Here is a 27,776-nt window from a genome sequence, read left to right on the forward strand (position 1 = left end):
GGGGCATATGGCACACCTACATGCCCTAAGGGCATGTATGGGCGTCATATGGGACCTTTTGTTTTTTGGAAAAAAATGCTTTTTGAAAAGAATTCGCAAATTACCACAAACTAGAAGTTGGTGGTAGTTTCCAAATCCTTAATATCATTTTTTACATATTTTTTGTTTGATACATTGCATTTAAGGAATCGCACATTTTGAATTAAGGACATTTTAAGTCATTTCCACATGTGCAGTGTTTTCAAATTATGATTTGAAAATCGTTTTTGGGGAAAAGTAATGGTTTGCAAATTTATGACAAGGACATAATGGTGTATGCTTCTCTATAAGGCATTTCAGTGTCTCTGATGTCATTTTTCCCATATTACATTATAAGACCTTTCCCCATGGAGCACATTCCTTGTAAATATGCTCCCACCTGTGCATGGCGAATTTAGATTTTGACTGTTTGAGTCACATAGCCATGTTAAAAGTGACCCAAAAAAATTGCAAACGTTTTAAAAAAACACATTCATGTGTCTTAAGGACATTTTAAGTCATTTCCCCATGGACAATGTTTTCTAAGTGGCGCAAAAGAGGCATACACCTATCATAAATCTGTCCCTAGCATTTTAAATGATTAAATCAAGATAACAATAAGATGTGGCCTATCCAGAGGTTTGTTTAAAGTGAGGCCTACTCAGGATTGCAGATTAAAGTTACGCTTGATGAAGAATACAGAGGAGATAATACATGTAAAGCTCTACCAATGAAGTAAGTGATTTCTACTTCATTGCGCCAGTCATCATAAATGTATGCCTAAGCTTCTTATCTTGTTAGACATCAACCGCCATATGTATCATATAACTATATTGCATTTCCAAAAAAGCGAATTTTAAGGAATAAATAGCGATTCTTTACCATTCCAAATTTGCGATGAGAAAATTGCTAATTGCAAATTACCCATTCATTTCCATGGGCTAGGAGGCTCATATAAATGAAGGTGCAATTTGCGATTAACAATGTGCTCATCACAAATTAGGAATTTTTCCAAAGCTGCAGGGGTGTCTCAATAACACCCTGCTGCACCCCTGAAAAAGAAATTTGGGGGCATATGGCGCACATAAATTTTAACAACATTCCTTTACCTCAAAAACGATTTTCAAATCATAATTTCAAAACACTACACATGGGAAAATTACTTAAAATGTCCTTAAGACACATAAAAGCGTTTTTTGATTGCCTTTCCTGCATGGTTGGGTCACTTTTAACATGGCTATGTAACACAAACATTCAAAATCTAAATTTTCCATGCACATGTGGGAGCATATTTACAAGCAATTTGCGCCACAGAGAAAGGTCTTACACTAAAATGAGAAAAATAACATCAGGGACAGTCAATTGCCTTATAAAGAAGCATACACCATTATGTCCTTGTCATGAATTTAAAAACAATTCCTTTACCCCAAAAACGATTTTCAAATCATAATTTCAAAACACTGCACATGGGAAAATGACTTAAAATGTCATTAAGACACATGAAAGCGTTTTTTGATTGCCTTTCCAGCATGGTTGGGTCACTTTTAACATGGCTATGTAACACAAACATTTAAAATTTAAAATTACCATGCACAGGTGGGAGCATATTTACAAGCAATTTGCGCCACAGAGAAAAGTCTTACATTAAAATGGGAAAAATAACATCAGGGACAGTCAATTGCCTTATAAAGAAGCATACACCATTATGTCCTTGTCATAAATTTAAAAACAATTCCTTTACCTCAAAAACGATTTTCAATTCATAATTTCAAAACACTGCACATGGGAAAATTACTTAAAATGTCCTTAAGACACATAAAAGCGTTTTTTGATTGCCTTTCCTGCATGGTTGGGTCACTTTTAACATGGCTATGTAACACAAACATTCAAAATCTAAATTTTCCATGCACAGGTGGGAGCATATTTACAAGCAATTTGCGCCACATAATTCATAATTTTCTCCTTAAAGCACACTATTCTCTATCTAAGTTAAAGAAATATTTTCTCACCTTAGCAAATACTTTGAGTTTGAAAACAGTCTCAGAAACACACCAATTTGTCTTCAGCAGAGCAAAAGGTATGCACTCCAGAGTCTGCAGCTATCAAAAGCACAGAAATGCTGTAATTCTTCACACATATTTCTCATGTCACCCAATCAAAACTCTTCCCTCACTTTTTTTCAAATGAAAACCCTTCCCCCCTCTGCCCTTTCTGTCTTTTCTGCATGGCAACCACCTCATTGGAAGACTTCTGGTGTTTGCAAGTTCACACAACTTTGTTGCAATTGAACTCTGAACTCTCAGTGCACCTGCATATCCAGTGCATTCTTTCATTTAATGATTTTTTATTGACCATTCAAAATACATCTTTCAAAGAACACATCCGTGCACCCTAACTTTCTGTTTTCAGCAATCAAAATCCACCAATCACTGTTACTGCTTCATGAACACAGAAACTCCACAGTTTTTTTCATTTTAAACTCTCATTTTTTCAACTGCCATTTCATTGCCACACTTCATCTGACTGCAGGAGAACCTTCTCTCACCATGTTTTCTGTCTGGATTGTTGGACATAGTTATATTCACTGGGCTCAAAGGTACGTTGAAAACAGGAAATTACCTAACCTCAATTTACAAGATGTGGAAATTAAGTGGTTTGGCCACAGAGGATTAAAATGTCACCAATTGATACCATTGGTGAAAACCTTTATGCATTTGCCCAAACCTGACCTGTTAATTGTGCACTGTGGAGGTAATGACTTGGGCACTTTGACTGGTGTAGGTCTGGAAATGCTTTTAAAGGACACCTTTGAGCAATTAATGGCACTTTTTCCTCAGACTGCCTTGGTATATTCAAATATATGCCAAAGACAGAAATGGAGATGGTCAAACCAATTTTGTCCACAAATTGAGAAGTCGAGGAAGCATGTAAACAAATCTGTTTCAGCTTACATGAGAGACCATGGAATGGGCTCCCTGTACAACAATAACTTGCGATACTACATGCAAGATATCTACAGAGGAGATGGAGTTCACTTCTCAGATGAGGGCAACAGAGTTTTCACTCTGAATTTAAGAATGTGCATTGGTACCTACTTATAAGTACCTAAATGTACCATAAACCCAAAAGCTCTTCTCAGAGCTACCCTACATCTAATCACTCACAATTATTATTTTACTCTAACATTTTCACTAATTTTCAACAAAGTACGCTCCCCGGGGCGCTACCCGGTACGCGAACCGGGAGCTAACCTCGCAAAATTTTTTTAAAAAATGTTTTTTTTTCGCACATATGGGCCCCCTCAGCCACCCTCACAAAACCTAGGGGGTCAAGATAAGTCTACCGTGCCCCCTTCTACCCATTCTGAACATTATTTGCCCTCCATCTTGTATCTAAATTCGACCGAAACACAAAATGGTGGACTCCCGGAACGCTTAAGGTTCGCGAACCGGGGCGCTCAACGGTTCGCGTACCGGGTCGCTCCCTGGGAAGCGCACCATCAAAAAAGGTGGGCAAGTAGTTCACAGCAAAGCCACTGGAGACAATTTCACCAAATATAGATTAGCTCATACTACATACCAATCCCTACCATTTTCACAAATTTGATTGGAATTCCATTTAGTCATTTAGCCTGTAGACCTCTCTAAATACCCTGAGGTAAATTACTTCACAAAACACATCTGAAGTGTTGGAATTGACAACCAATGAAAATGTTACTTTCATTTTCTATTTTTTTTACCTGACATTTCATTGGTTATATACCTGAATATATATAAAGGAAGAGAAGAAAACACAGCCATTTTGACTACTACTTCTTGCTGTACATTTCAATAGTATTTTCACTAATTCCTTCAACTTCTTTCTAAAGGTAAGTTTTTATTTTTAAAACTGAAGTATATTGTGCACTATAAGTTAATATGGTAAACTTTTTCTGATAGATATATACTATCCCTCTGTAGTAGTTATAGATTCAGAGAGACTTCTCTGTTATAGTTAAGGATGGAGTTAGGCTTCTCTTGTATAATTATGAATTTACTTACGTTAAATCACATACACATTTTTATATTCCTACTTCCACTCTGATACTATACACTGCCCAAAGATAAATTCACTGATAAAAAATGCCTATCTAAAATTATTCCCAACATTGCCCTATCTCTACTAATATATATTTTTTTAATTCAAATTTCAGGCAAAATGGAAGGCGAAAACCAAGTTTCTTTTGAAATGGACCTGCAAGACAGCAGCCAAGAATTGATTGATATAATTGATCAAATTGACATTTCGGGGCAGGCGGGGGACGGGCCGGGCGGGGGCTGGGCTGCTGGACAATGTCGGGGCGGGCGGGGCTTGGGGAAGCCTGTTGCTCCCGGACAACGTCGGGACGGGCTGCTAGTATATATATATATATATATATTACCTACTGGCGGTCGCCAGTAGGTATATATAGTTAGGATTTTTTCTCTATGGGATTTTTGAAAATTCTATGTCTAATAACTTTGGCGTTTGTGGACGGAATTGGCTGAAATTTTCAGGAAAATGGCACATTTTGTTTCTGAGCAGCCCTTGAAAATTTGGGGGGGGGTTCGTCCAGGGGGGGTCGAGAAAAAAGGGGGGTCCCAAAACGTGTTTTTAACATTGAGTTTTCCATAGGGTGGTTGGCCTCACTTTTAGCCCGAACGGCTGAATGGATTTGCACGAAACTTGGCAAAATTGTAGGGACTGGTAGCCCGATGTGCCTTTTGTAGGTCTCAATATATGTGCTACAGTGGATTTTGAGAAATTAACGTTTAAAAAAAGATATATATCTGTAACAGCGGACCGGGCAGCGCTCCAGTACGCGTACTTTTCGCGCAACGGAGGTTTGTGAAGCGAAGCTGATTGGTTCTCCGGCGTCTGTAAACATTCCAAACAGTCCGTAGCGGCCGCCATCTTGTCTCTCGGTAAGATCGTGAGACAAGAGGAGGCCAAAGCGAAGGGGCAAATGACCATAAGGGGGCATAGTAGATCCTCGCTGACCCCCTAGGTTTGATGTGGAGGTTTTAAAAGGGCCCCGCGGGGCAAAAAAAAAAATAATAATAATAATCGAACGGCTGAATGGATTTGCACGAAACTTGGTAAAATATTAGGGACTGGTAGCCCGATGTGCCTTTGCTAGGTCTCAATATATGTGCTCCAGTGGATTTTGAGAAATTAACGTTCAAAAAAAGATATATATCTGTAACAGCGCTCCGCTTCGCGTAACGGAGGTTTGCGAAGCTGATTGGTCATTCTGTCACTGGGCTATAGTTGGGCTACATCTGGCTGATATTTGGGCTACATTTGTTTTTTTTGTCTCTGGCGGCCATCTTTGGGCTACTTTGGGCTACATTGGGCTACATTGGGCTTCATTGGGCTACATTGGGCTACATTTGGGCTCCAACATATATATAGGCCAATGTAGCCCAATATATATTTTTCAAAGTTAATTTTCGTAAAAACCACTGGAGCATATATCTTGAGACATAGCAAAGGCACATCGGGCTACCAGTCCCTACAATTTTGCCAAGTTTCGTGGAAATCCATTCAGCCGTTCGAGCTAAAAGTGAGTCCAACCGCCCTATGGAAATGAAGGAAATGAATGGGTAATTTGTAATTAGCAAATAGCTCATCGCAAACTAGGAATGGTAAAGAATCGCTATTTATTCCTTAAAGTTCGCTATTTAGGAAATGCAAAAAACTTTGATGATACATATGGCGGTTCATCTCTAACAAGATAAGAAGCATAGGGATAGATTTATGATGACTGGCGCATCACCAGGGATGTGTTAGTCATTCTGTGCCGCTGTTCCGTCACCTATGGTGTGCTGCATTTACAATGCGGCGCATCATGGGGCAAAAACAGCACAGATGCGTGATGTATCTGTGCCGTAAAGGTGGCGCATTGCTGGAGTTGTATCGCAAGTGTGATGAAGCTCCGGCAAGGGTCGGGGGTGCCTCTGTCGCAGGGTTTCTGTTCTCACACAGAACTGTGGACAGAGGATTGGAACCTCGGCGAATTAGGGTGTCCCAAAACTCACCTTAGTAATCAAAAACCCCTTAGCAAGCTAGGTACAGTGTCACATTGGATATAACAAACTCTCAATGTTTAGACAATCCAGAATATGAACTTATAGTACCTCAGGATACGTGGAACTCATGAACAGTCGGTCGTTATATATTTCTTAGAAACCAGAACATGGAGTTAAGAAGAACACATGTGTATTTGAAATGTTTATTTACTAATGCCGTCTTCTCAGGCGTAGTATCTTAGATAATACAAGTACACATATTATCAGTAGCAAAATTACCAGCATAGTTACTAGTACATAAAAAGCGAATGGTGACAGTATGTTAACATGCTGTAAATGAATAAGAGTTAGCAACACTAATAAGCAGCCGCGGGCCGTGGAGGGAGTTACGGTGGGGCAGGGAGGCGGGGAGGGGGAGGGGCAGGGTGGAGAGGGCTCCACCCTGCTTCTCCCCCTCCCCGCCTCCCTGCCCCACCGTAACTCCCTCCACGGCCCGCGGCTGCTTATATCTCACCCTCCCTAATACACATATTATATTATTTGCTAAGAAGGTCTGTTTGTGTTGGTTTAGGGCGTGCCCATACTTTAGTGTCTTAGATTTGAAGGAATCACATCAGCATACACCAGCTCTCTCTTCATGTGAACCGCATCAAGTGTTGTATATGTGTGTTCGGCAAAGCAATATAAAACCCGCCTCATGCCCAGAATTGGCAGAAGTTGCACTTATGTTATGAGTATGAAGTCGTGGAGATCAGACCTCATAACAATTCTGTATCGTGTTGTTCTTGAAACTTTAGCACTCGCTGTACAGATATAGTTTAACAAGCAAAGCAGATAGTAGAGCAATAACATATTATTCTCATGTAAACCACGATGAACTACTAGGTTGAAAGCTAAAGCAACAACTAAGTGTCGTGTGCAGAAGTTGCAAAAAAGGAAAAATGGCGTTTAAACCGGTAATGAGCCCATGCTAACTTAACACGGTGTAAAGATATCCAGGACCTAGATGACACCTCCCCATGATCCGGAAACGAACTGAATAAGATAATAGAAGTGCCATCTCATGAGAGCAGATTGCAACTTTATATGTGGACGGTCCGCAAGGTAAAACATTAAAAACTAGGAAAATTTAATGCTAAAGAAAAATAAAACAGCCAAGTACTTTATCGAGTCTTAAGCCAATAGGCAAGCTAAATAATAAAAACTTGACAAATAAGTCAATGAATTGTCAATGAAATGCTAGTACTCAGCATATCAAACATGAAAAAGGTCTATGACATAACTGTGTATGCAAAATAAGCTGCAACAGCCTCCAATAGGAAGTCACCGTCTTCATCCGAAAAGAGTTCAGCCATCCAATTTAAAAGCGGAAAAGAACATACGTGCTCTCCCAGCACCGGATCCTCTATCACCATCAGAGGACAGCTCGGTGGGTTTTCAAGAAAGCTCTGTTCCAAGAAAGACTGTGTTGCCGCCAGTAAATTCCAGGGACCAATTAGTCCATGCATCAATGCCACAGCCATAATCCTTTCGCCAGGACAAACCAACTCGTGAGTAATGATAGGAGTCATCAGCTGATTAAAGTCGACGTCAGGAGAAACCGGTCCGCAGAGACACAAATCAATGGCCCAATCGAAATCACAGGTCAGGCAGTGAAATACAGGCTGGACACAGGTGAAGTAGGAGAATCGAAAAGATAATCCATATGCCGTGCTTAATATCGCCAACGGCATTGTGGAGAAGCGTGGCTCAGTGGTTAGAGGCGGCAGACCCGGAAGCTGAGATCGGCCGTGGACCAGGGTTCGATTCCCCGCCTCGGTGGGTCTCGGGCTCAAAATTCCACGGACTCGACAATTCTCGCTCCGGTGCCTACTCGACTAACGTGGTCACACTCTGCGACTCTGGGCAATAGCTTGCTTAATCTCCACTACGGCCCCTCGCGGCGGGATGCCTGGCTTTCACCTTGTGGATACCCTGCCGGGGTATCTCACAGGGGAATACCAGGACGGGTTCCCTAAGCAAGCGCCTTGATACCTTCGGGTGATACGTGCGCTATATAAGTCGCAATACATACATACAATACATTGTGCCATAATATTCTAGCATGCGATTGCGGAACAGTGTCAGCAGCTGCAGGGCGGGAGCTTGCACAGGAGGGACATCCATATTTAAAAATGTAAAAAAGCACAAGAGCGTCCGCTGGTAATGCAAGTAAAAATGGGAATCCACGAAGCAGAGTGGAAAAAATAGAATGAAAGAAAGCAGGGATGACTCCAAAGATTTTCTCAAATGAAGTCACGAGACCACTGGTAACAACTTTAAAAAAGTGCGCCAGGGCCTTTGTGGAGGACGCGTTAAAGATAGTCCGAACCATGTCGCTGAAATGCAAAGGCGAATCAGTATTTAAAAGGGTCTGCACCTCTGTACGGGTGTTCGCTATGTGAAGCACGAAAGTTTCACGGGCCGAACTCAAGGCCACCTCTCTCTGAGACAAAAGAGCTCTTATTCTTGCCATGCCGTTGAAATGTGCTCCCAAGGTTGGTATTTGTGGCCAGATTGAAAACTCCCTATGTTCATGTGTGGGAGGAAATAGAACATTTCTGCAGCAAATAACCCGTTCACTTACTGTTACGATAAAAGGAATACTTTTAATTAACCCAGAACAATCTTCATTATTGAGCATCAAATAACTACCATTTTCCAACAACTTGAACGTGGGGATGATAGCAGGAACTGGCGTGCCTTGCAACACGCAAGCCATATTTGGTCGGTGTTTGTTGCATGAACCGTGTAACTGTATGTGCCTACACATTAGTGAATGATCTGGCGTCTCAGTGCATTCCTCTCCATTCAGATAAACTTCTTGATCATCTTTGAAACATCTGTATGTGTATGGAAGCGACCAGACCTCATGAAGAAAAGCACTACCTAAAGGTTCATAACGACCTATTGGTATATATTTCATACAATTTGAAAACTTATATAAAGCAAAAGGCAGCGTTATTAAACCGTGGATAAGGCACGTTGCCAAAAAACCCGCAATCCTCTGCTGATGATGTCACTGAGCATGTCATGAATGATGTAATATGTGACATCATCAGCAGTGGATTACGGGTAATAGTATCTCTAGTTTACTCCCCTATAGCTGTCTTTCTTTTAACATAAGTGTCTGTTTCCTTCCCTTATACTTACTGTTCTTTTAAAAAAAAAAAAAATTTGGTTCACTTCCGGTTCGCGTACCGGCGAGCGAACTGGGAAGCGAACTACGAGAAATAGAGGTTGGCACAGTTCCAAATATTGTACCAATTTTTTAATAACGGGGAGGTAGTTCTGAAAAGAACTTTTTTTTTATTGTTTTTGTTGTTTTATATTTTTTTTATTATTTTTCTGAACATTTTTTTACTTTTTTTGAATTTTTCTGAACAGTTTTATATTTTTTGGGGTTTTTCTTGCAGGGGGCAATGAAAACGATTCATTGTAAAGGGCTCAACAGGAGCAACAAAACAAAAAAAAAGTATTTATTATTTGGGGCGTTTCGTACAAACTTGCATATGATAGTCAATAGCTCTGTTGATCAGAGTGATGCTTCTTTCTCCGTAGCAAATGAATCCATTGCAATGTACGCAGACGTGTTTTACTTCATGAAATCTCGTTTGAATATTTGGCACCATCTCCCTGCCCTCTGGTCCCGTTACTTCCGGTACAACAGATCTTCTGGCCATAATAGGGAGATTATCTAGGTCGTTACGAAACTGTGCAGCACTGTAGTTGTTAGGATGCCACCTAGTCATATGGCGATGCATTGTGTAGTTTCCGAAACTGTATTTTTTGTCGGTCCCTCTGGACAGTCTATCTTGACATATAAGGCAAGTTACGTATCTTGTATTTACTTTTTTCTGACCTTTGGGAATTTTAAAAAATTGCCAAATGAAGTTTTCTTTCCGGTGAGACGTCCTGGGCTCCTCAGGCAAAAAGTGCCTCTCTTCGTGCTCGTCGTCCTGTTCCTCTTCTTCCTCTTCTTGCTGAATTATAACTTGAGCAGGTGGTCCACTCTTCCTTGGATGTGGTGGAGGTGGTGGGGAAGCACCAGCTGAAGCTACTAAAGAAGCCATTGCTCACTGGTAACAAAGGGTCTTTCTCTCACAATGATGAAAGTCAGAGTGAGGAAAGAAGGAGGGATTTTCATCATTTGGGAAAAACAATAGTTCTCAACCAATGAAAAGTGTTCATTTTAGATTATATGACCTAGTCTTACATCATTAGGAAACCAAAAGTGAAATGAACCAATGAAAAGTGTTATTACCAAGTCACATGACCTGCTGTGTTTACGTTAAGCGCTTTGCAGGGCCTCCCGGTTTGCTTCCAGAAACCTGTGCTTTGCGACTCGGTAAGCGTACCAGTTCGCTAACGTAGCACGTCATATGACGTATCACGCGACAACGCGAAACGTCATGCGGACGGGAGGCGTCACAATGTTGTTTTCTAATGCGGCAGTTGCGGTAAAGAAACGTTTACCGGCTCGCGGTCTATTTCGCGGCATCAAGGTCAGCTAACGGGAAGCTTCCCGATTCGCGAAGCGGGAACGAAGAAAAAAAAATATTTTAAAAAAAAATTATTAATAAACATATAAAATATATTTTTGGATTTAAAGAAGAATACATTTTACAGCTACAGATATTAGCTGTTAAAAAACCAATGAAATTCACTGAAAAAACCATAGGTTATAGACCATATATAGTTAGGAATTAGCATTTACAAAACCTTGAAAATTCACTGAAAAAACCATAGGTTATAGACCTTATATAGTTAGGAATTAGCATTTAGAAAACCTTATTTTACTCACACAAAACCATTGAAATTCCATATATAGTTAGTTGCACTAACTATATATCGCGCACCCGCAATCCACTGCTGATGATGTCACATATTACATCATTCATGACATGGTCAGTGACATCACTGATGACATCACTGATGACATCTCAAATGACATCACTGATGACATCACTGATGACATCTCATTTGACATCAATGACCACATCACTGATGATATCATTCATGTGACAATACAATGCATCTCCTCATATTTTAATATAACCTCTGTTTCACCCAGTGTTAAATACAGAGTATAATTTTTGAAACCATTGACACACCAATACTAGTTACTACATATGTACTCACTGATTCCTACGTCTACTCACATTCACTCATTCACCCATACAATCATTCATACATACAATCACTCATCTTTACAACACTATCATATGCACTCATACACCTATACAGACTCTCACACTCTGCCACTCATCCATGGAGTTACTCACACACCTAGTCAGTCCTGTAAAGAATCAATCACACTTCCATTTTCTTGTCTATATAGTTAAACATAGAGCACCTTATATTTTCAAACATATACTAACACATACTTACCTTGTTATACAATCATTGATATAAGTACACATTGATCTGCACAGAGTCACACACCTCCCAGCCAGCCACACACACACTCAGTCTCCCATACAAATACTTGGACAATCAATCAATAACCCATATAGTTAATCATATAGCTATTGATCAACACATGCAACAGTTTACAGAACAACAGACATAATGATGCACAAATTAAGACAGTTTAGTCACTAACCCATGCACTCAGTGAGACACATTTAATCACTCACTCATACAGTCAGTCATGCACCTACTAAATCCTTCGTCCAGACACTTATACATCCACTCATTCTTCAATATGTAAGACATATTTAAACTTTACAGAAACATAAAATCACTGGATGTTGTTATCAGTGATGTCATCAGTGATGTCATTTGAGATGTCATCAGTGATGTCATCAGTGATGTCACTGACCATGTCATGAATGATGTAATATGTGACATCATCAGCAGTGGATTGCGGGTGCGCGATATATAGTTAGTGCAACTAACTATATATGGAATTTCAATGGTTTTGTGTGAGTAAAATAAGGTTTTCTAAATGCTAATTCCTAACTATATATGGTCTATAACCTATGGTTTTTTCAGTGAATTTTCAAGGTTTTGTAAATGCTAATTCCTAACTATATATGGTCTATAACCTATGGTTTTTTCAGTGAATATATATATATATATATATATATATGTATATATATATATTGGGTTTAGTCTGTGTTTCAAAGGGGAAAGTGCAACACAAGAAGGACCCGTTAAATCTAAAACAAATCAAGGAGATCCACTTTAAATAATCATAAGCAATTGGATGTAAAATATTGAAGCACTGACGCACTTTATTTGTCGAGTTGGCACAGTTCTGAGAAAGATAGGATACACAAAATATGGAGATTGTAACAAGTTTCCATGGAAATTGTGATGAAATTTCTCACTTAGAAATATGTACACCCTGATACATTTCGCATATATTAAGTGTTCTATCCAAAGCTGCTTGTACAATGAATTGCCAATCAAACACAAAGCATGAATGTAGCAATATGATTACAACCAGTTAATGATTTGAATTGTCACCTGTCTTGGCCACTATGATGAGTTGTAGATGACTTTTTATAACAGTCTAGTCTCTATGAAAGGGGGAGGCACTATGAAGGAAGTACCACCTCAAAATCACAGTGGTTGTGAGAATTGGGGTTGCCCAGTTGAAGGCCGAAACGCATTGGCGTCCTGGTTTTTGGTGCCTGATTGGAAAATAAAGAACTACAAAGCATCCCGTGGGTTTTGTGCAGTTCATATGGGATTTTGTCGAAGGGGTGTGACTGGTTCTTCAACAGAATATATACATACATGTCATCTTAAAACATTGTACTCCATTTATGGTCCCAGTGTAACTACCATAACCTATGGCATGGCCCAGAAAAATGTATCCTTAGCCTAAAAAGATTGGTCTCTATTAAACAGATTAGAGAGTTGGTCGCTGTCCCCAACAGAGCAATTTTTGCAGGCCAGAGCTATCTCACTGTGCCTCATTTCCCTTATCTGGGAAATTTAGGCGCCTTTAGAAGTAATCCGAATTTAAAGTTAAATGTATTAAAAATGGCAATCTGGACATTTGCAAGTCAAATCAAAGCCCATTAAAGTATTTTGATGAGGGTTGTGTTAAATCTAGTACAAGTATGACAACTCTGCATTCTATTGGTAGATGAATTTAATTGCGGATAAATTAAAATTTGCATCCATAAGAGTGTTACAATTTGTTAATCTTAGTTGATCTTAATTTGAACTTTGATGATAATTCCAATTTAGAAGCACAATCTCTATGTAAGGAACTTACAGCCTGATTCATGTACGGGACGTTTTGCGTGTCCCTAATAGCGATTCATAGCGACTCGCTAATGAGGAAACGCAAAACGGCATTCATGTACTTTTCGGTGAAAAAATAGCGACTCGCACGCGGGCGCTAAATCCGTTAGCGACCAACTGAAAACGCAGAAAAATCGCTATTCCCGGTTACCTGCGTCGGGATTGCGACTCGCAATCTCGTGCGATCGGGATTGCGACTCGCAATCTCGTGCGATCGGGAATGCGACTCGCATTCTCGCGCGATCGGGAAAACGGGAAGTCGCTTTCCGAGCACAGTGATGACATCACAACCAGGAAGCAGGCAGTTCCTACCCCCAAACACCACAGCGAGGCAAACCTTCGAGGGAGCAAGTCGGAAAGCAGACGCTAAACCAGCGATAGCGACTTCTCAACCGACTGAAATAGCGACCGATCTGCTGCCATGTCTGAGGAACCTGTCCCTGGCCCCAGCAACAGCGCAGGACGAAAGCGAAAGCTCAAGTTCTCAGAGCAGGAGCTCGAGAACCTTATTGAAGGGGTGGTGGCCAACCATGACCGGCTCTTCGGGATCAACTCCAGGAAGGTCCCAGAGCAAGACAAACGCAGGATCTGGCTGGGAATAGCCTCCAGCGTGAACTCGGTGGGTGTGGCCGATAGGTCATTGGAGGAGCTTAAGAAGCGATGGTATGACCTCCGAGGTCGTGCCAAGGAGAGGGTGGCGGAGCGCCTTGGAGAGGCATCAGGCACTGGAGGTGGCGGACCGACAGTCCCACCCAACACACCCTTGGAGGACCAGGTCGAGAACACCCTTGAGAGGGAGGCGTGCGTTGGCGTCACCCCTCTGGACTCCTCCCGCCCCACCCAAGACACCCAAGGTAAGTGGCATGCGACTGCGACCCTGTCCCCTATGACCGTCCCTGACCAAATAGGCTCACTCATTGGCCCTTAGTCATGCCTTTGTTGCGCATCAGGGAATGCCCTGAAGCATAGTGGGAGATGTAGTATGTCCACAATGTAGTAGTACCACAATGCAGCCAGACAGGTCCCAAAGTACGCAAATCCACAGCCATCCAGGGAATGTCACCCAGCATGCATGTAACATCAGCACGTCTGGCAGTCACATGCAACTAATGAGTATCCACTTACCCTCACAGGTGGCGCAGAAAGCAGTGACAGCGAGAGGCTGCAGATAGATGAGGAGGCCCAGGAGGAGGATTCACAACCAGAGACCCAGGCACCAGCCCCTGCTGCTGCAACAACACCAGCAGCCAGGCCCCCCACCGTTGTGGCCTCTGCTCCTGCCATCACACCCGCAGCCAAGGCCAGGCCCCCCACCGTTGTGGCCTCTGCTCCTGCCATCACACCCGCAGCCAAGGCCAGGCCCCCCACCGTTATGGCCTCTGCTCCTGCCATCACACCCGCAGCCAAGGCCAGGCCCCCCACCGTTGTGGCCTCTGCTCCTGCCATCCCACCCGCAGCCAGAGCCAGGCACCCCACTAATGTGCCTCCAGTCCCTGCCACACCAGCAACGCCTGCTGTGACACCACCTGCAGCTGGTGCTGCGTCATCTGGGCCTGCGACAGCGGCAACACAGCGGCCAGCCACTGTGACAGGCCAGCAGAGCAGGCGTGGGAGCACTCACGGTCACACCACAGCTCCAATCAGCAGGAGGGGCAATGGACATCTCCATGCCTGTATAAGCGTAGAGAGGCGCATGCTCAGGATCCACCAGCGCCAGTCACAGCAGCAAGGTGCCATACAGCTCCAGCTGCACAAAATTGGGCGCAATGTGGCGGGAGTGGGAGACCGCGTGGACCGCATGACGGCGGCCATGGGCCGCATGACTGCAGCCATGGAGGCAAACACTGCGGCAATGAGCAAGCAGCACAGGGCAGCAAGCCGGCGCCACCACCAACTCATGGGCCGGCTGGCCTCCTACAGCCGGTCTAATTATGTGGCTGCAAATGCCACCTCCCAGTTGTCACGCCGCTCCCTCACACAGCAGCACCAACTAGTTCAGTGCTGTGAGGACATCACCAGGGTCCTGGAGCACCTAACCACCGCGGTGATGGCACTACACCCTCCAGCTGTACCTGCCACTGTAGGGGGTGACGATGGCAGTGAGGGGGCTTCAAGCGTCAGCAGCCAATCTGCAACACTGGTCCCGCCACTTAGGCGCAGCACCAGGGCAACGCCTGGTACAGGTGCCCCGGAGGAGGATGAGCCTCAGAGGCGGCTGGGCATCACGCGCAGGAGGCGCACTTGACTCTGCCCAATATACACAGGCACAGGCTGACTATAAGCCTGCCATGGACTTGCACAATGCAGTATGAAGGAATACTGTTGGTTGTAAATAGTTGTACAGATTACCTTTTTCTTGTGAATGAAACAAATATATTTATTTTGCTGCACACATTAGCCTTGTGTGATCATTACATTTTGCATGCAATTGTGATATGTGGGGTGGTGGTAGAGGGTGGGCTAGAAATTGTTCGCTGTGATGTGGTTGCGACGTCTGTGGCCTTCAGCTGGGTTCTCCCCGCGTGCATGGTGCGCATGTGCTGGTGGCCGGTCGTCCCCTTCTGATTCACTGCCTGAGATCTCAACAGGTATCCGGCGCTTGGTTGCAATGTTATGAAGCATTGCACAGACAGCCACAATGCGGCAGCAGGCAGCAGGACTGTAATACATGGCCCCACCTGTCTTGTGCAGTATACGGAACCTGCTCTTGAGCAGGCCAAATGTCCTTTCTATACAGTTCCTTGTCCGGATGTGCGCAACATTGTAGCGCCGTTGCTGAGGTGTGGCAGGGTTGAGGTAAGGGGTCAGAAGGTATTCCCGTAGGGCGTAGCCACTGTCACCTGAATGAGAGGAGCAGATGTTGATTGCCTGTGCAGCGCAGTGCCTTCATTGCAATGTGACATTGTCGACAAAGTGTACTTACCAAGTAGGTGTCCTTCCCCAAACTCTCCCCTGAGCAGTCGTGTGTGGAGTCCGCTGTGCCTGAAGATAAAGGAGTCATGGGTACTCCCTGGGTACTGGGCGACAATGTCAGTGATGATGGTCTTGGCATTGCAGACCATCTGTATGTTGAGGGAGTGGTAGGACTTCCTGTTGCGGTACATATACTCCGTGGCAGCTGGTGGGCAGATGGCGACGTGGGTACAGTCTATGCAGCCGAGGACATGGGGAAAATGGGCTACATTGTAAAATTGAAGTTTTGTCAGGTCCAATTCCTGTTGGCTCGTGGGAAATGTGATGTGGCGGTGGAGCTGGGTGAGCATGGCGTCAACGAAAGTGTGGAGGCAGCGTGACATGGTGGGCTAGGATATCCCCCCAGCAGCCGCTACTATGCCCTGGAAACTGCCGGAGGCCAGGAGGTGCAGGCTGCACAATACCTGCACATGTGTAGGCACCGAATTGTTCCGCCTTGTTGGGTGCTGCATGAGGGGGTCAAGTTCATGTATCAGCCAGGTGATCATTTCCCCATTCAGCCTGTATTTGGCATATATCTGTTCTCTGGTTTGGCCCAGGAAGGTGACCCGCTGCCGGTAAATCCTTTCCTGCCTCATGCATCTCCTCCGTGCTGCTCGTTGTAGCCTTTGCCGCCTCACCACCATGTACATTCCTGGCATTGTGGAACGCCTACTGCTGCTGCTGAATGTCCTTATGTGTGATTGGTCAGGCCTGGACCTGTTGGTGATTGGCCAACTGTTTTTCAAATTTTTGTTAATCATGGCTTTTATGGTTACCACCTGCTTTGAGTTGTCCTTAATTTGCGCCGCGCTAAATTGCGATTTTGGGGTTTTCCGCTATTGTATATTTTTCATGAATGCCGATTGAGAATATATTGCGTTTCGCTATTCATTTAGCAGATTCCGTGGTTGGTCGCTATTTCCGTATCGCAAATGCGCGACTACCGGGAATCTGCGACTATTATAGCGTAATCGCTATTTAAATCGCTATTCTGTTTTTGCGAATTCGCTATTTTGTACATGAATGCCGATTCCGTGTTTTGCACCCGCAATTGCATTTTCGCAGCCATTGCGGGCGCTATTTCGCTTCATGAATCAGGCTGTTAGAACCATGAATCTGATGCAAAAAGTGAGCACCTCAACTCATCAATTGGGACTTATTTTATACCCGATATTTGCCAATTTCCCCATGATTGAGTTTAATGCCCTGTTAATATGTTCCCTGGTCAGACCACTGTCTTGTGCCCTTTTTGGTGCCTTTTCATAGGCCTCTCCCTACTAAGCCTAGTCAGGTAATTACTCATAGGAAGTGGGCTAGGTTCAATTCTGAAATCTTCTATCTGACTCTTTTGAATACTGGTCCAAAATTAGAGGAGGATATTTACAAAGCAAACGGGGATATTGACAATTGGATATCAGAAGCACTAGATATAATAGCACCAGAGACCACTCAGAATACACAAAGGATGAGGATCTCGGCGCCCTGTTTTAACAACACCCTAATTAATGCTAAAAAAATGAGAATACCAGAACATAGGTGGAGAAAGGACTACTGTTCTAGTACCGGGACAACTACAAAAAATGAGCTCAAACAATATCGCACGATGATTAGGAAAACGTGCTGTGACATCTATACTGAAAAAATAGAAAGTGCTAATAATTCCTCCAAAGAACTCTTCTCCATTCTGAAATTTCTTTCCTCACTTGAAAGCACAATGGTCCCTGCATCAACTTCTCCTGAGAATTGCAACAAACTTGCCAACTTTTTTGAGTCTAAAGTGGCACAAAATCTACAAAACCTTCCCGCCAGAAGCATCTAGCTGTGTAAATCCTGACATTTCTCCTGAAGACACATTTGGAGGAAACACATGCTATGACTTTAGGATGCCAGCACTGGAAGATCTAGAGTTCATGGTCATGAATATCAAATCGGGATCTCCTCTCGAATCCCGCTCCATCTAAAATTCTAATGCAAGGAACGAACATCATTCTTGCCTATGTTCACAGTTAATAGGCTGGTCTTTCAGCTTAGGTGAAAAAATTTAAGCAAGCGATATTACTTCCTATACAGAAAAAACCTTCAGCGGATCCAATACTGCCCGAAAATTTGCATCCTATCTCGTTGCTATTGTTCTTTGCAAAAATTGCAGGGAAAATGGTAAACAACCAACTTGTAAATCATATCAATTTGAAGGATTTGTTTCATCATTAACAATCTGGTTTTAGAGCCTCCCACTCCACAGAGTCAGCCCTACTCCTTGCAACTGAAACTCTTGGGAAATTTGCCGAAGAAGGCCAAACTGCTGCGCTGGTCCTATTGGACCTTAGCGCTGCGTTTGACACAGTATCACACAACCTACTTTTTAAAAGATTAACCGCTATATGTATCAAGCTATTTAGCATTCGCAAAGGCCGAAATTCTGCGAATTTCGGCCTTTGCGAATGCTAAATAGACAAATGGAATGTATCAAACAAGTTTGATGCAAAATAAGGATTAGCAAAATTTGCTAATCCTTATTTTGCGATTGCACTTAAGGAATTGCAAATTTTGCAATTCCTTAAATGCAATGTATCAAACAAATATTATGGAAAAAATGCCATTAAGGATTAGCAAATTACCACCAACTTCTAGTTGGTGGTAATTTGCGAATTCTTATCAAAAAGCTTTTTTGAAAAAAAACAAAGGTGCCACATGACGCCCATACATGCCCTTAGGGCATGTATGTGCGCCATATGCCCCCAAATGTCTTTTTCAGGGGTGCAGCAGGGTGTTCTTGAGACACCCCTGCACCCTTGGAAAAATCCCTAATTTGCGATCAGCAAATTGCTAATCGCAAATTGCACTTTCATTCCTATGGGCCTCTTGGCCCATGGAAATGAAGGGGTAATTTGCGAATGACAATTTGCTAATCTCAAATTAGGAATGCTAAGGAATCGCTATTGGAAAGCGATTTTGTACATACATACCGTTTTGCATTTCCTAAATAGCGATTCCTTAAAATTCGCTATTTAGGAAATGCAAAATGGTTTGTTGATACATATAGCGGTAAGCAACTGCGGGGTTAGGAGCACAGCTCTATGCTGGATGACTTTTTCTTTTCTTACATCACAGAGCCTTCAAGTTACCCAGCACCCGTACATGTCAGAGAGTATTTCTCTTGTGCAAGGTGTCCCATAAGTCTCTATATTGAAACCTACTCTATTTCATCTCTATATTGCCCCCCGCAGAATTAGTGGAAAAACATAATGTAACAATCGTATCCTATGCTGACAATACGCAACTTATTGTTACTCTATCTCTGGACTCGGCAAAGGCTACAACTAGAGGAGCTAGTCTAATGGATGTGTAACCACTGCCTAAAATTAAATGGCAACAAAACAGAAATAATGATAGTCAGGGTAAGCCTCCTCTATATGGTCCTCGGCATGGTGGCCTGAGGCTTTGGGGTAAACCCATGTTCCGAAAGCAGAAATTACAAATCTGGGGGTTTGGCTTTATTCCAAACTCAAGTTTGAGTGTGAAATCAGGAAGGTAGTTGGGAAATGCTTCGGGACTCTCAAAGTCCTAAGGAAGCTCCTAGATCTATTACCAATTGCTGCCAGAAAAACTACTGTCCACGCCTTGGTTACATCTCAGACAGACAATGGTAATATCCTCTATCTGGAAGTGCCTAAAACAGGTCGAACCAAGCTACAATCGATTCAAAATGCTGCTGCACGCCTAGTCTTAAACCTACCAAGAAAAGCATCTTCCACGAAGGTTTAGGCTAATTTCCACTGGCTTCCAATAGCGAAAAGGATTACTTTTAATGCCATGTGCTACTGCCACAAAATTCTGTGGAATAAGGGCCCGAGTTATCTTTGCTCAAAAATAACATCTTATACACCGGCACGTAATTTAAGATCTACAGGAGCCTATTTAGTCACGGTGCCAAGAATTAAAAAATGCAGGATGGAAACACGATGTTTTGGCTATCTTGCAGCCATAAGGTGGAATACCATGGCAGTGACTTTGAGAGCCGAGCCTTGTGAAAGCACCTTTCGCAAGGGATTAAAGACCTGGCTGTTCCCATCTCTAAGAAGGAATACCTAGATCCTCATCTATGCTCCGGTTATCTATAGTCCAGGCACAGTTTCTCTTTCTGCTCTCTTTCTGAAGTCATTATCATAGTGTGGGGACACACGAGCGGTGTAACCAAGCACTTTACAAATGGTAAAATCAAATCAAGCATATATAATGTCCTCTGTGTGATTTCACACCAACAATTCACCAAGTAACAGAGTGTGGCTGTTTTAGTTCAGAAAATGTTCTTATAACTTTTAAGATTGTTAGATGAAGCAAATAGATTGATCGCTTCACAGTGGATCCTACTGTTGCCTTAATGGAACACAAAAGGGTAACCTACTGATATCTGTATATACTTCCATGTGTGCATCATCCCTTTTGCTAAAAGGCAAACATCTTTATATGAATACCTGAAATATTCAGTTTGTGATTGTCAAGACCATCTACTATAAATTAGCTTCTAAACAGATTCTGCATCCCTCAACCTCCACAGCTCAGTGGGCTGCATTTTGCCAGACCTCCAGTTGACATGCTAGACAGAAATCATCTTCACAGACATTGCCAAACCCTACGATCCACCAACGCGTTCATGCTAAAAATACCATTCAAATGGCTCTCGCTGGACACCCGCAGGATGATAACCCAAGCCCTAATTACCAGCATATTTCACCATGGCAATGTCCTCTATTTAGGGATCTCCCCTAAGCTCACCAACAAACTCTAAATAGTTCAAAACACGGCTGCCAGACTCAAACTCAATTTCCTTCCCCGATCTCACATTTCCAAACACCTCAGAGACTTACACTGGTTTTCGATCCAGAAACGCACCACCTTCACACTCCTCACCATTACCCACAATGCTCTGCACAACCTAGGCACTGCCTACCCTAATGACGGCATCCACTTCCACATCCCAACTGGACAACTTCAGAAAGTCTGGACTTCACCTTGCCCACATTCCCTGCATTCGGTTTGACAAAATGGGTGGACGGACACACCTTTTCCCACATATCCCCCAGGACCTAGACTGGACTCCTCCCCTCATCAGATCAGCCAGCTTCCTCCTAGAATATGTAAGAAAACTAAAAACCTGACTTTTCAACCAAGCTCTCCTCAGGCTAATCAGATAAACTCCTGGATATATGCTTGTGTGAGGAGCGTGCCTTACAAATCCCAATAACATAAAAATGTGCACACTGAAATTGAAAATCTGTCTATGTTAAATATTTTGTGAACTCTGTAAACATTTACTCTGTAAGATGTTGACAGACTTTTTCTAACTTAAATTTGGTGCAAACCCAATTGCACAATGGAATTAGAGGAATACAATTTAGCAAATGAATATTTTTGTTGTAATATTTTTTTTACAAAACTCCCCTATTTTGTAAAGAAACTAATAATTACATTTATTCTTGAGTTTGACAAAATGAAAATATTTGTTTAAAATACTTCTTCTATTTTATATTGAACTACATTTTGCAAAAAAAATGTGATCGGTAACAAAGTTACCCAAATATGCATCACAAGACTCACCTCACAATTACCCAAATATGTATCAAAAGACTCACATCAAATGTGAATATATCTTAGTCAATTTTCATATTAATTTAGCGTATGATATCTTCTGATCTATGTTAGAACAAATGTAAAAGCTCCTTTTAATAATAATTTAATCATAAGCAGAAAAAGAGAATGGAAAGAGTTGTGCAGAGTTGTGAGAAAATGAAAAATGGGAAACATACTAAGGAGGTAATATGATTTTCATTAGCAAAACAGTGCACACTACGTAGTGTCATACATTACATCCATAGCAATCCAAAAAAGAGACACAAACCCATATGACCATGGGACATATTAGCAAGGACGTTATCTCCGCTTTAGCGGCACTTTTTGCCGATAAAGCAGCAATTTCTTTTCCGCCCAATTACCAAGCTTTCGCTAACAGCAGTTAGCGACAGCTTCCAGGCGATAGCGACCGATTTGGGGCCAGCTTTGCATGTCAGCGATATTTATCGCTAATGACTTGCAAAGTGGGCATACCCAAACTGGTAGCGACTCAAATCAGTCACTAACACAGCTATCGCCTATTAGCAATACCCGCGACGCGATAAAAAAACGCACGCTAACCCCGATTAGCACCAGGATTTTACACCTGGTAAAAACCTGACTTAGCCATGATAGTCAATGGGAGGTGGGTTCTATGGCTAAGTCCCCACCTGCCTATTAGCAAGATTTTCCTTAGTGAAGAGGATTTTTATTGCTGGAAATCTCTCTTTAAACATGGGATTTGCCGCTATCGCTGGATTTTTTATCACCGTGGAGATAAATGTTGGTAATACTGCGTTATCTCTGCAATAAAATCCAGCGATAGGAGGCGATAAAAAGAATCACGCTAAGCGTGGTTTGCGATAATTTTCGCAAGTTGTTGCTAATATGCCCCTAAATGTTATAATTTCACCAATCTCTACTGGGTGCATGTTGGAATTTTATAATTTTACTTGTTAAGAAGCCAATATATTCATCAACTCCTATTTCGGATGTATATGGACTGGCACACTTGTATATAACAGATATGTCAATAACTTTCTAAGCACAACCCAGCACATAAAAAAATAATGATCTAAAGCTTGTGTAATTGAAACACTAATCCTTTGCCTTTTTCCTTTGTACCAGGCTGGATTTTTCAAAAGGCCTTTACAAGAGAAGATGGAAGAATAAACTGGGCCATCATAGAAGACAAGAAATAATGAGATCATTAACTTTCTTCAAAGCAAGTTACTGACAGCTGACAATTTCCATAAACCTGATAACATATGTTCAATTCAGTCAGGGAAAAATCTATGCATAAAATCAAATGCAGAATTTTGCAGAGGCTGAACCTAAGTTTCGAGAAGTTCAGGTCTCTCGTAGCAGAATTGTTTTGAAGATACTGCTCATTTGTGTTGAGCAAATCACTCTGAAACATTACGGGTGCTGAAATGTGTAGAATGTAGGAGTGCCTTAGTTATTACTTCCTAGGTATTACACATTACTAGAAAAAGAGATAAAGGAGAGCAAATGCTTCTTTTTCCAATGTTATTACACTTTTCTGACTCCCTTGTCAGCAGTATGATATTGTGTGCGCCACAAGATTGAGAAAAAAACCAAGTAATACTAACATTTAGAACTATATAAAATATGATACTTGCAAAAGTAGATAAAGTTGTCTCAGTAATGGTTATATTACGGACACATATCACAAGTGAGATTTAACTTGAGACTGCAAACAAGGCAGACATGCCAATGTGAATTCCATTGCTCAAAGATGTGGATAACCCAGTGCAACTCTCATGCACAATACAAGTGTGTTTGAATACCTTCAATGCGTATTGACCTATGGTGGTAGACATTTGTGGGTTCTTCGCCACATGATAAGAATACATTGATAATGAAAATGTAGGTTTTGTTTGCACATTCAGACTGATTATGTAGAACTAAGTGTATGCCTTATGCAAAGGAATTCGCAGCACCCACATGCACATCCACTCAGAATGCACAGTTAGCCGTGTATCATATACATGTCTGTCGATTAAATGTTACATCAATTTCTTGTTGTCCTGTCAATCTCTGCAGGTAGTCAGCACTGTGTCACTCTAATTTAGAACAACCATATTTCATCCTCCTGTAGATTTTATACACGTTTTCATTAAATTCACATTCTGGAAGCTAAAGTATATTTCCACCTACAATTTAGGACACAATCACACATTCTCTTTTAAGGAAAACTTATTTAGTAGTTGCTTAGAGTTGCGAGTTATCAGGGTTTGAGTCTGTGCTTTTCGGTGGTAAAATACTGCTGGACACCCTTTGTGCTTTATTTAGTGCAATGCACTTTACCTCTGTGTTGTTAATTAAATCAGGATCGACCAGCTAACACTAGTGATTTGCTGCATCGGTATAAGTCACTGTATATGTATATTGAATGTTTATATTGCCAGCACATAAAATACTTATTGATTTTTCTGCACAGCTTTACTAAACTAACATGAGATATTATTTCCCTGGACTAGTTTCAGATACATGATAGTTTCACAAGACAAACTATGTGATACTATTCCCAATGTGAATTGCTAAAACGAGCATTACTTTGGGACCGATTACGATGGCGGGCGGACTGAGTCCGTCCTCCATCGCTATGGTGCTTGGGACTGCCCACCAGTCAGGCGGTGGTCCCGCTAAGCTAATTGCGATGCGCCGACCACTATGGCAGGCGCATCCAGGGCCCTTCACATTGCGGATGGGGCTGCAGAACACTTCGCAATGCGAAATTGACATGTAGTACATTTCCCTGCACTACGTGGCAGGCACCATGCGGTGCCAGCTACTTTGTGCAGGGAAATCCCAGTGCACAAATACCCTCCCACAACACCGACGGGGCCCGCAACAGGCCCCCAAATCCATTCTCCGCTAGCCTTTCCATGGCGGTTCCCCCGCTATGGAAAGGCTGGCTGAGGTCAGTATTGTGATCCGGCGGGCATTGCCTGCTAGGCACCCCCACTATTAACATCCATCTGTCCGCTCTGCCAGGCAATCGTGACGGTTACCTGTGGCGGAAGAGTAGCGGGTGGTCTTTGTGCCCATCATGCTTGCAGAACAATTCCCCCCGCCATCGTGATGTGGCAGGGGAAATTGCCAGTCAGATGGCAGAGGGCCCGCCACCGCACTGCTGGCCGGCCTTCCGCAATCCTAATGAGCCCCTATGTTCTTCATGCATACTTTTGCATCCATTATCCTGTTTTTGCGTTACATTGGAGAAAGTTCTGAAAATGTATATTTTCTCCATTGCTGGACAGATACAGAGCATAAAAGAATTATAATTAAGATAGAATAGTACATGTGGATCTGTATGTGAAATAAAAAAATATATAAATGCGAAAAAGAAATTCTAGGCAATGCAGAGGGCATGAACTCAATCGAAATAGCTAGATATATCAATTTAGATTTCAAAGTGAATAGTCAATTTGTAAATAGTTTCATGGGTTCTCTTGTGTTAGCACCGGAGTTAGGGAGAATGTTTATAGTTATGTATTTTTAGATTAAACAACCGCTTTACCATAAAAGTGATAGGTAAACCCAAAATAAATGCTTGTCTAATTTCATATTATAATCAAACAAAAGGTGAGTGGTGTTTTCATGGTCACTTAGGCTCTAACAGGCTGGGATGGCATGAAGTATTTACCACTTCCAATAAATACCAATACTACAGGGAGCGGTATTTACTGGGTACAATAAATACCTCGGCCTCATTTATGAGGCCATGCGTCAGTTTTGCGCTTCTGATGCGTCACTTTTTGTGATGCATCGGCGGCGTAAAACATGCCTCCTGTTGCGCACTATTTACAAAGTGATGCATCTATGCAGATGCGTCACTTTGTAAACCCCTGCGCTACATTATACCTGCGTCAGGTATAATGTATGCAGTGGGGCGTTCACCCGCAAAAAGCCTCGTAGAAGTGACACAGTGAAATCTATGAGATTTCACTACGTTACTTCTAGGACGCCGTTGCGTCAAAATCTTGCGCCTGCCTCACAGCAGACGTAAGTCTGACGCAGGCCCTTTCACATGGGCTTGCCCTATGTGAGAGGATGCATTGCTGGAGTTGCGTCACTTTTGTGACACACTCCAGCAATGCGTCACTTTTGCGCTTACAGATACGTCAGAAATACTGACGTATCTGTAACTCCTTGCTACATGATGCGTCATACATTAAATATGACGCATCAGGTATGTCGCAAGGAGTGCGCAGTGAGAAGTGACGCATCGCTGCTTTCACGCAGCGATGCGTCATTTCTCATATTTAATAATAACACTTAGAAAATGGGGAGGTACATGCAAAAATAGGTGCTTGTCACACCTATTCCCACATGGATCAAAAAATGTTCCCACAGCTTTTTTTGTGGTAAATTTTGACAGGTTAGACTGCTGAAATTTACCAAGGGAAGACTGGGGAAGAGGCAATTACTGCATTACTTATAATACCAGTCCCTATGCAATCTCCTGCTTGTGCAGGATCTGAATTAAGCCTCGTACTAGTAATCAAAGCATTAGTGTCTGCTGCACTGGAAAGAAATTGCATAAGGTGCAAATGCAATGAGCTATTCTTCTCTCATCCTGTATGTTAATTTTATTTCACTGCACAGTATGCAGAACATTTTAACTTAAACATTTTTGAATTGTGAAAGGCACAAGAGCCTCAGAGAAAAAATTAGGAGTGTGAAAGCATGCAAATATTTTTCTCCCTGAAACTTTGCAACTTTTATGAGCGCTTTAAAGTTTTAATTCAATAATTTTCTTACAAAACATATTTTGTTGACGAATTTAGCAAAAATTACTTTTTAAGAATTTGCACATTCAGGCAAGGTTTTGAAAAGTTGACAGGCTTTGCAGGTATTTGTAGCTTGTCAACTAGACAAACTTTTGCAAATAAAATTTACATTTTACATACTCCTAAGGGCAACCATTATCAGATAACTTAAAATTATTGTAAAATATGCGTGCATTGCAAGACACAGTAGGCCTTTTTGTACATATATTTTAGGATCAGAGTATGGTATGATGTTTTTTACAGTATCGTATTTTTTATAATAAGGAGCTCAGCTCTTTGCACCTGTCCATCTGAAACCTGTAAAAAAATAAAAATTAAGACAAGATATGCATCACGTCTCTGTGTACTTTTCAATCGTTCCTTCTTTGCTAAAGCATCTCTACAGCTTGAATTAGAATTTGTCTGATTTTGTTACCCGTTGATGCAGTTGGATCAATTAATTTTTATTATAGATGTGAAATGCCAGCAGAAAGTGAACCTATTACTCTACAATTGGGAATCAATCAGAATTTGTAAAGGGTGGCTGCATCACCTGTGAGGGTCTCGGGCGCCAGGAGATCATGACCTTACTGTCTGTTATCCTATTGCCGAACATCCAGGTAGTGAGGTCCTTCCCGATCTACTGGAGCGATGGTGAGGCTCTGAGGTGCAAGGTGAGGTTGTTCCAGGCCTTCGCCGCCGGGTGGGAGAAGGAGCGGCCTTCACTGTTTGTCCGCCAGATGCGCTGGGTTGCTGTCAGGGAGAGGAATTCGGAGCAGAGTTTCCTGGTAGGTTGGTGGAAATTCATTTGATTGTTGAGGTATGCCAGTCCTTCGTTGTGTAGCCCCTTGTAAGTGTGGGTCACCACCTTGAACTGACATCAGCAGGTCCTTTATTATTGAAGTTGTGGTTAATACCATACAGCTGTGCCTCAATTTGCAGAGTGTGAGTGTGGGATTAAGTAGCTATGATGTGTATCCTCTAAAGGGGAAGGCGGTAAGTGAGACACATGAGACAAAATATAAGGAAAACATTGTATCAA

The 27,776-nt window shown here is 42.2% G+C and overlaps 1 protein-coding gene across 1 annotated transcript in view; it reads left to right on the top strand.

Annotated features, from left to right (window-relative positions):
* ITGA1 (integrin subunit alpha 1) overlaps positions 1 to 27,086 on the top strand; it is a 1,037,437-nt gene extending 1,010,351 nt beyond the window's left edge. Inside the window, exon 30 of the mRNA XM_078675060.1 lies at positions 23,064 to 27,086. Within this exon, the coding sequence (XP_078531186.1) occupies positions 23,064 to 23,108 (45 nt within the window). The 3' untranslated portion in view covers positions 23,109 to 27,086. The remainder of the gene's footprint in view (positions 1 to 23,063) is intronic.
* Positions 27,087 to 27,776: the final 690 nt, after the last annotated feature.

Source organism: Lissotriton helveticus, chromosome 2_1 (assembly GCF_964261635.1).
Source record: "Lissotriton helveticus chromosome 2_1, aLisHel1.1, whole genome shotgun sequence".
NCBI classification, from domain to species: domain Eukaryota; kingdom Metazoa; phylum Chordata; class Amphibia; order Caudata; family Salamandridae; genus Lissotriton; species Lissotriton helveticus.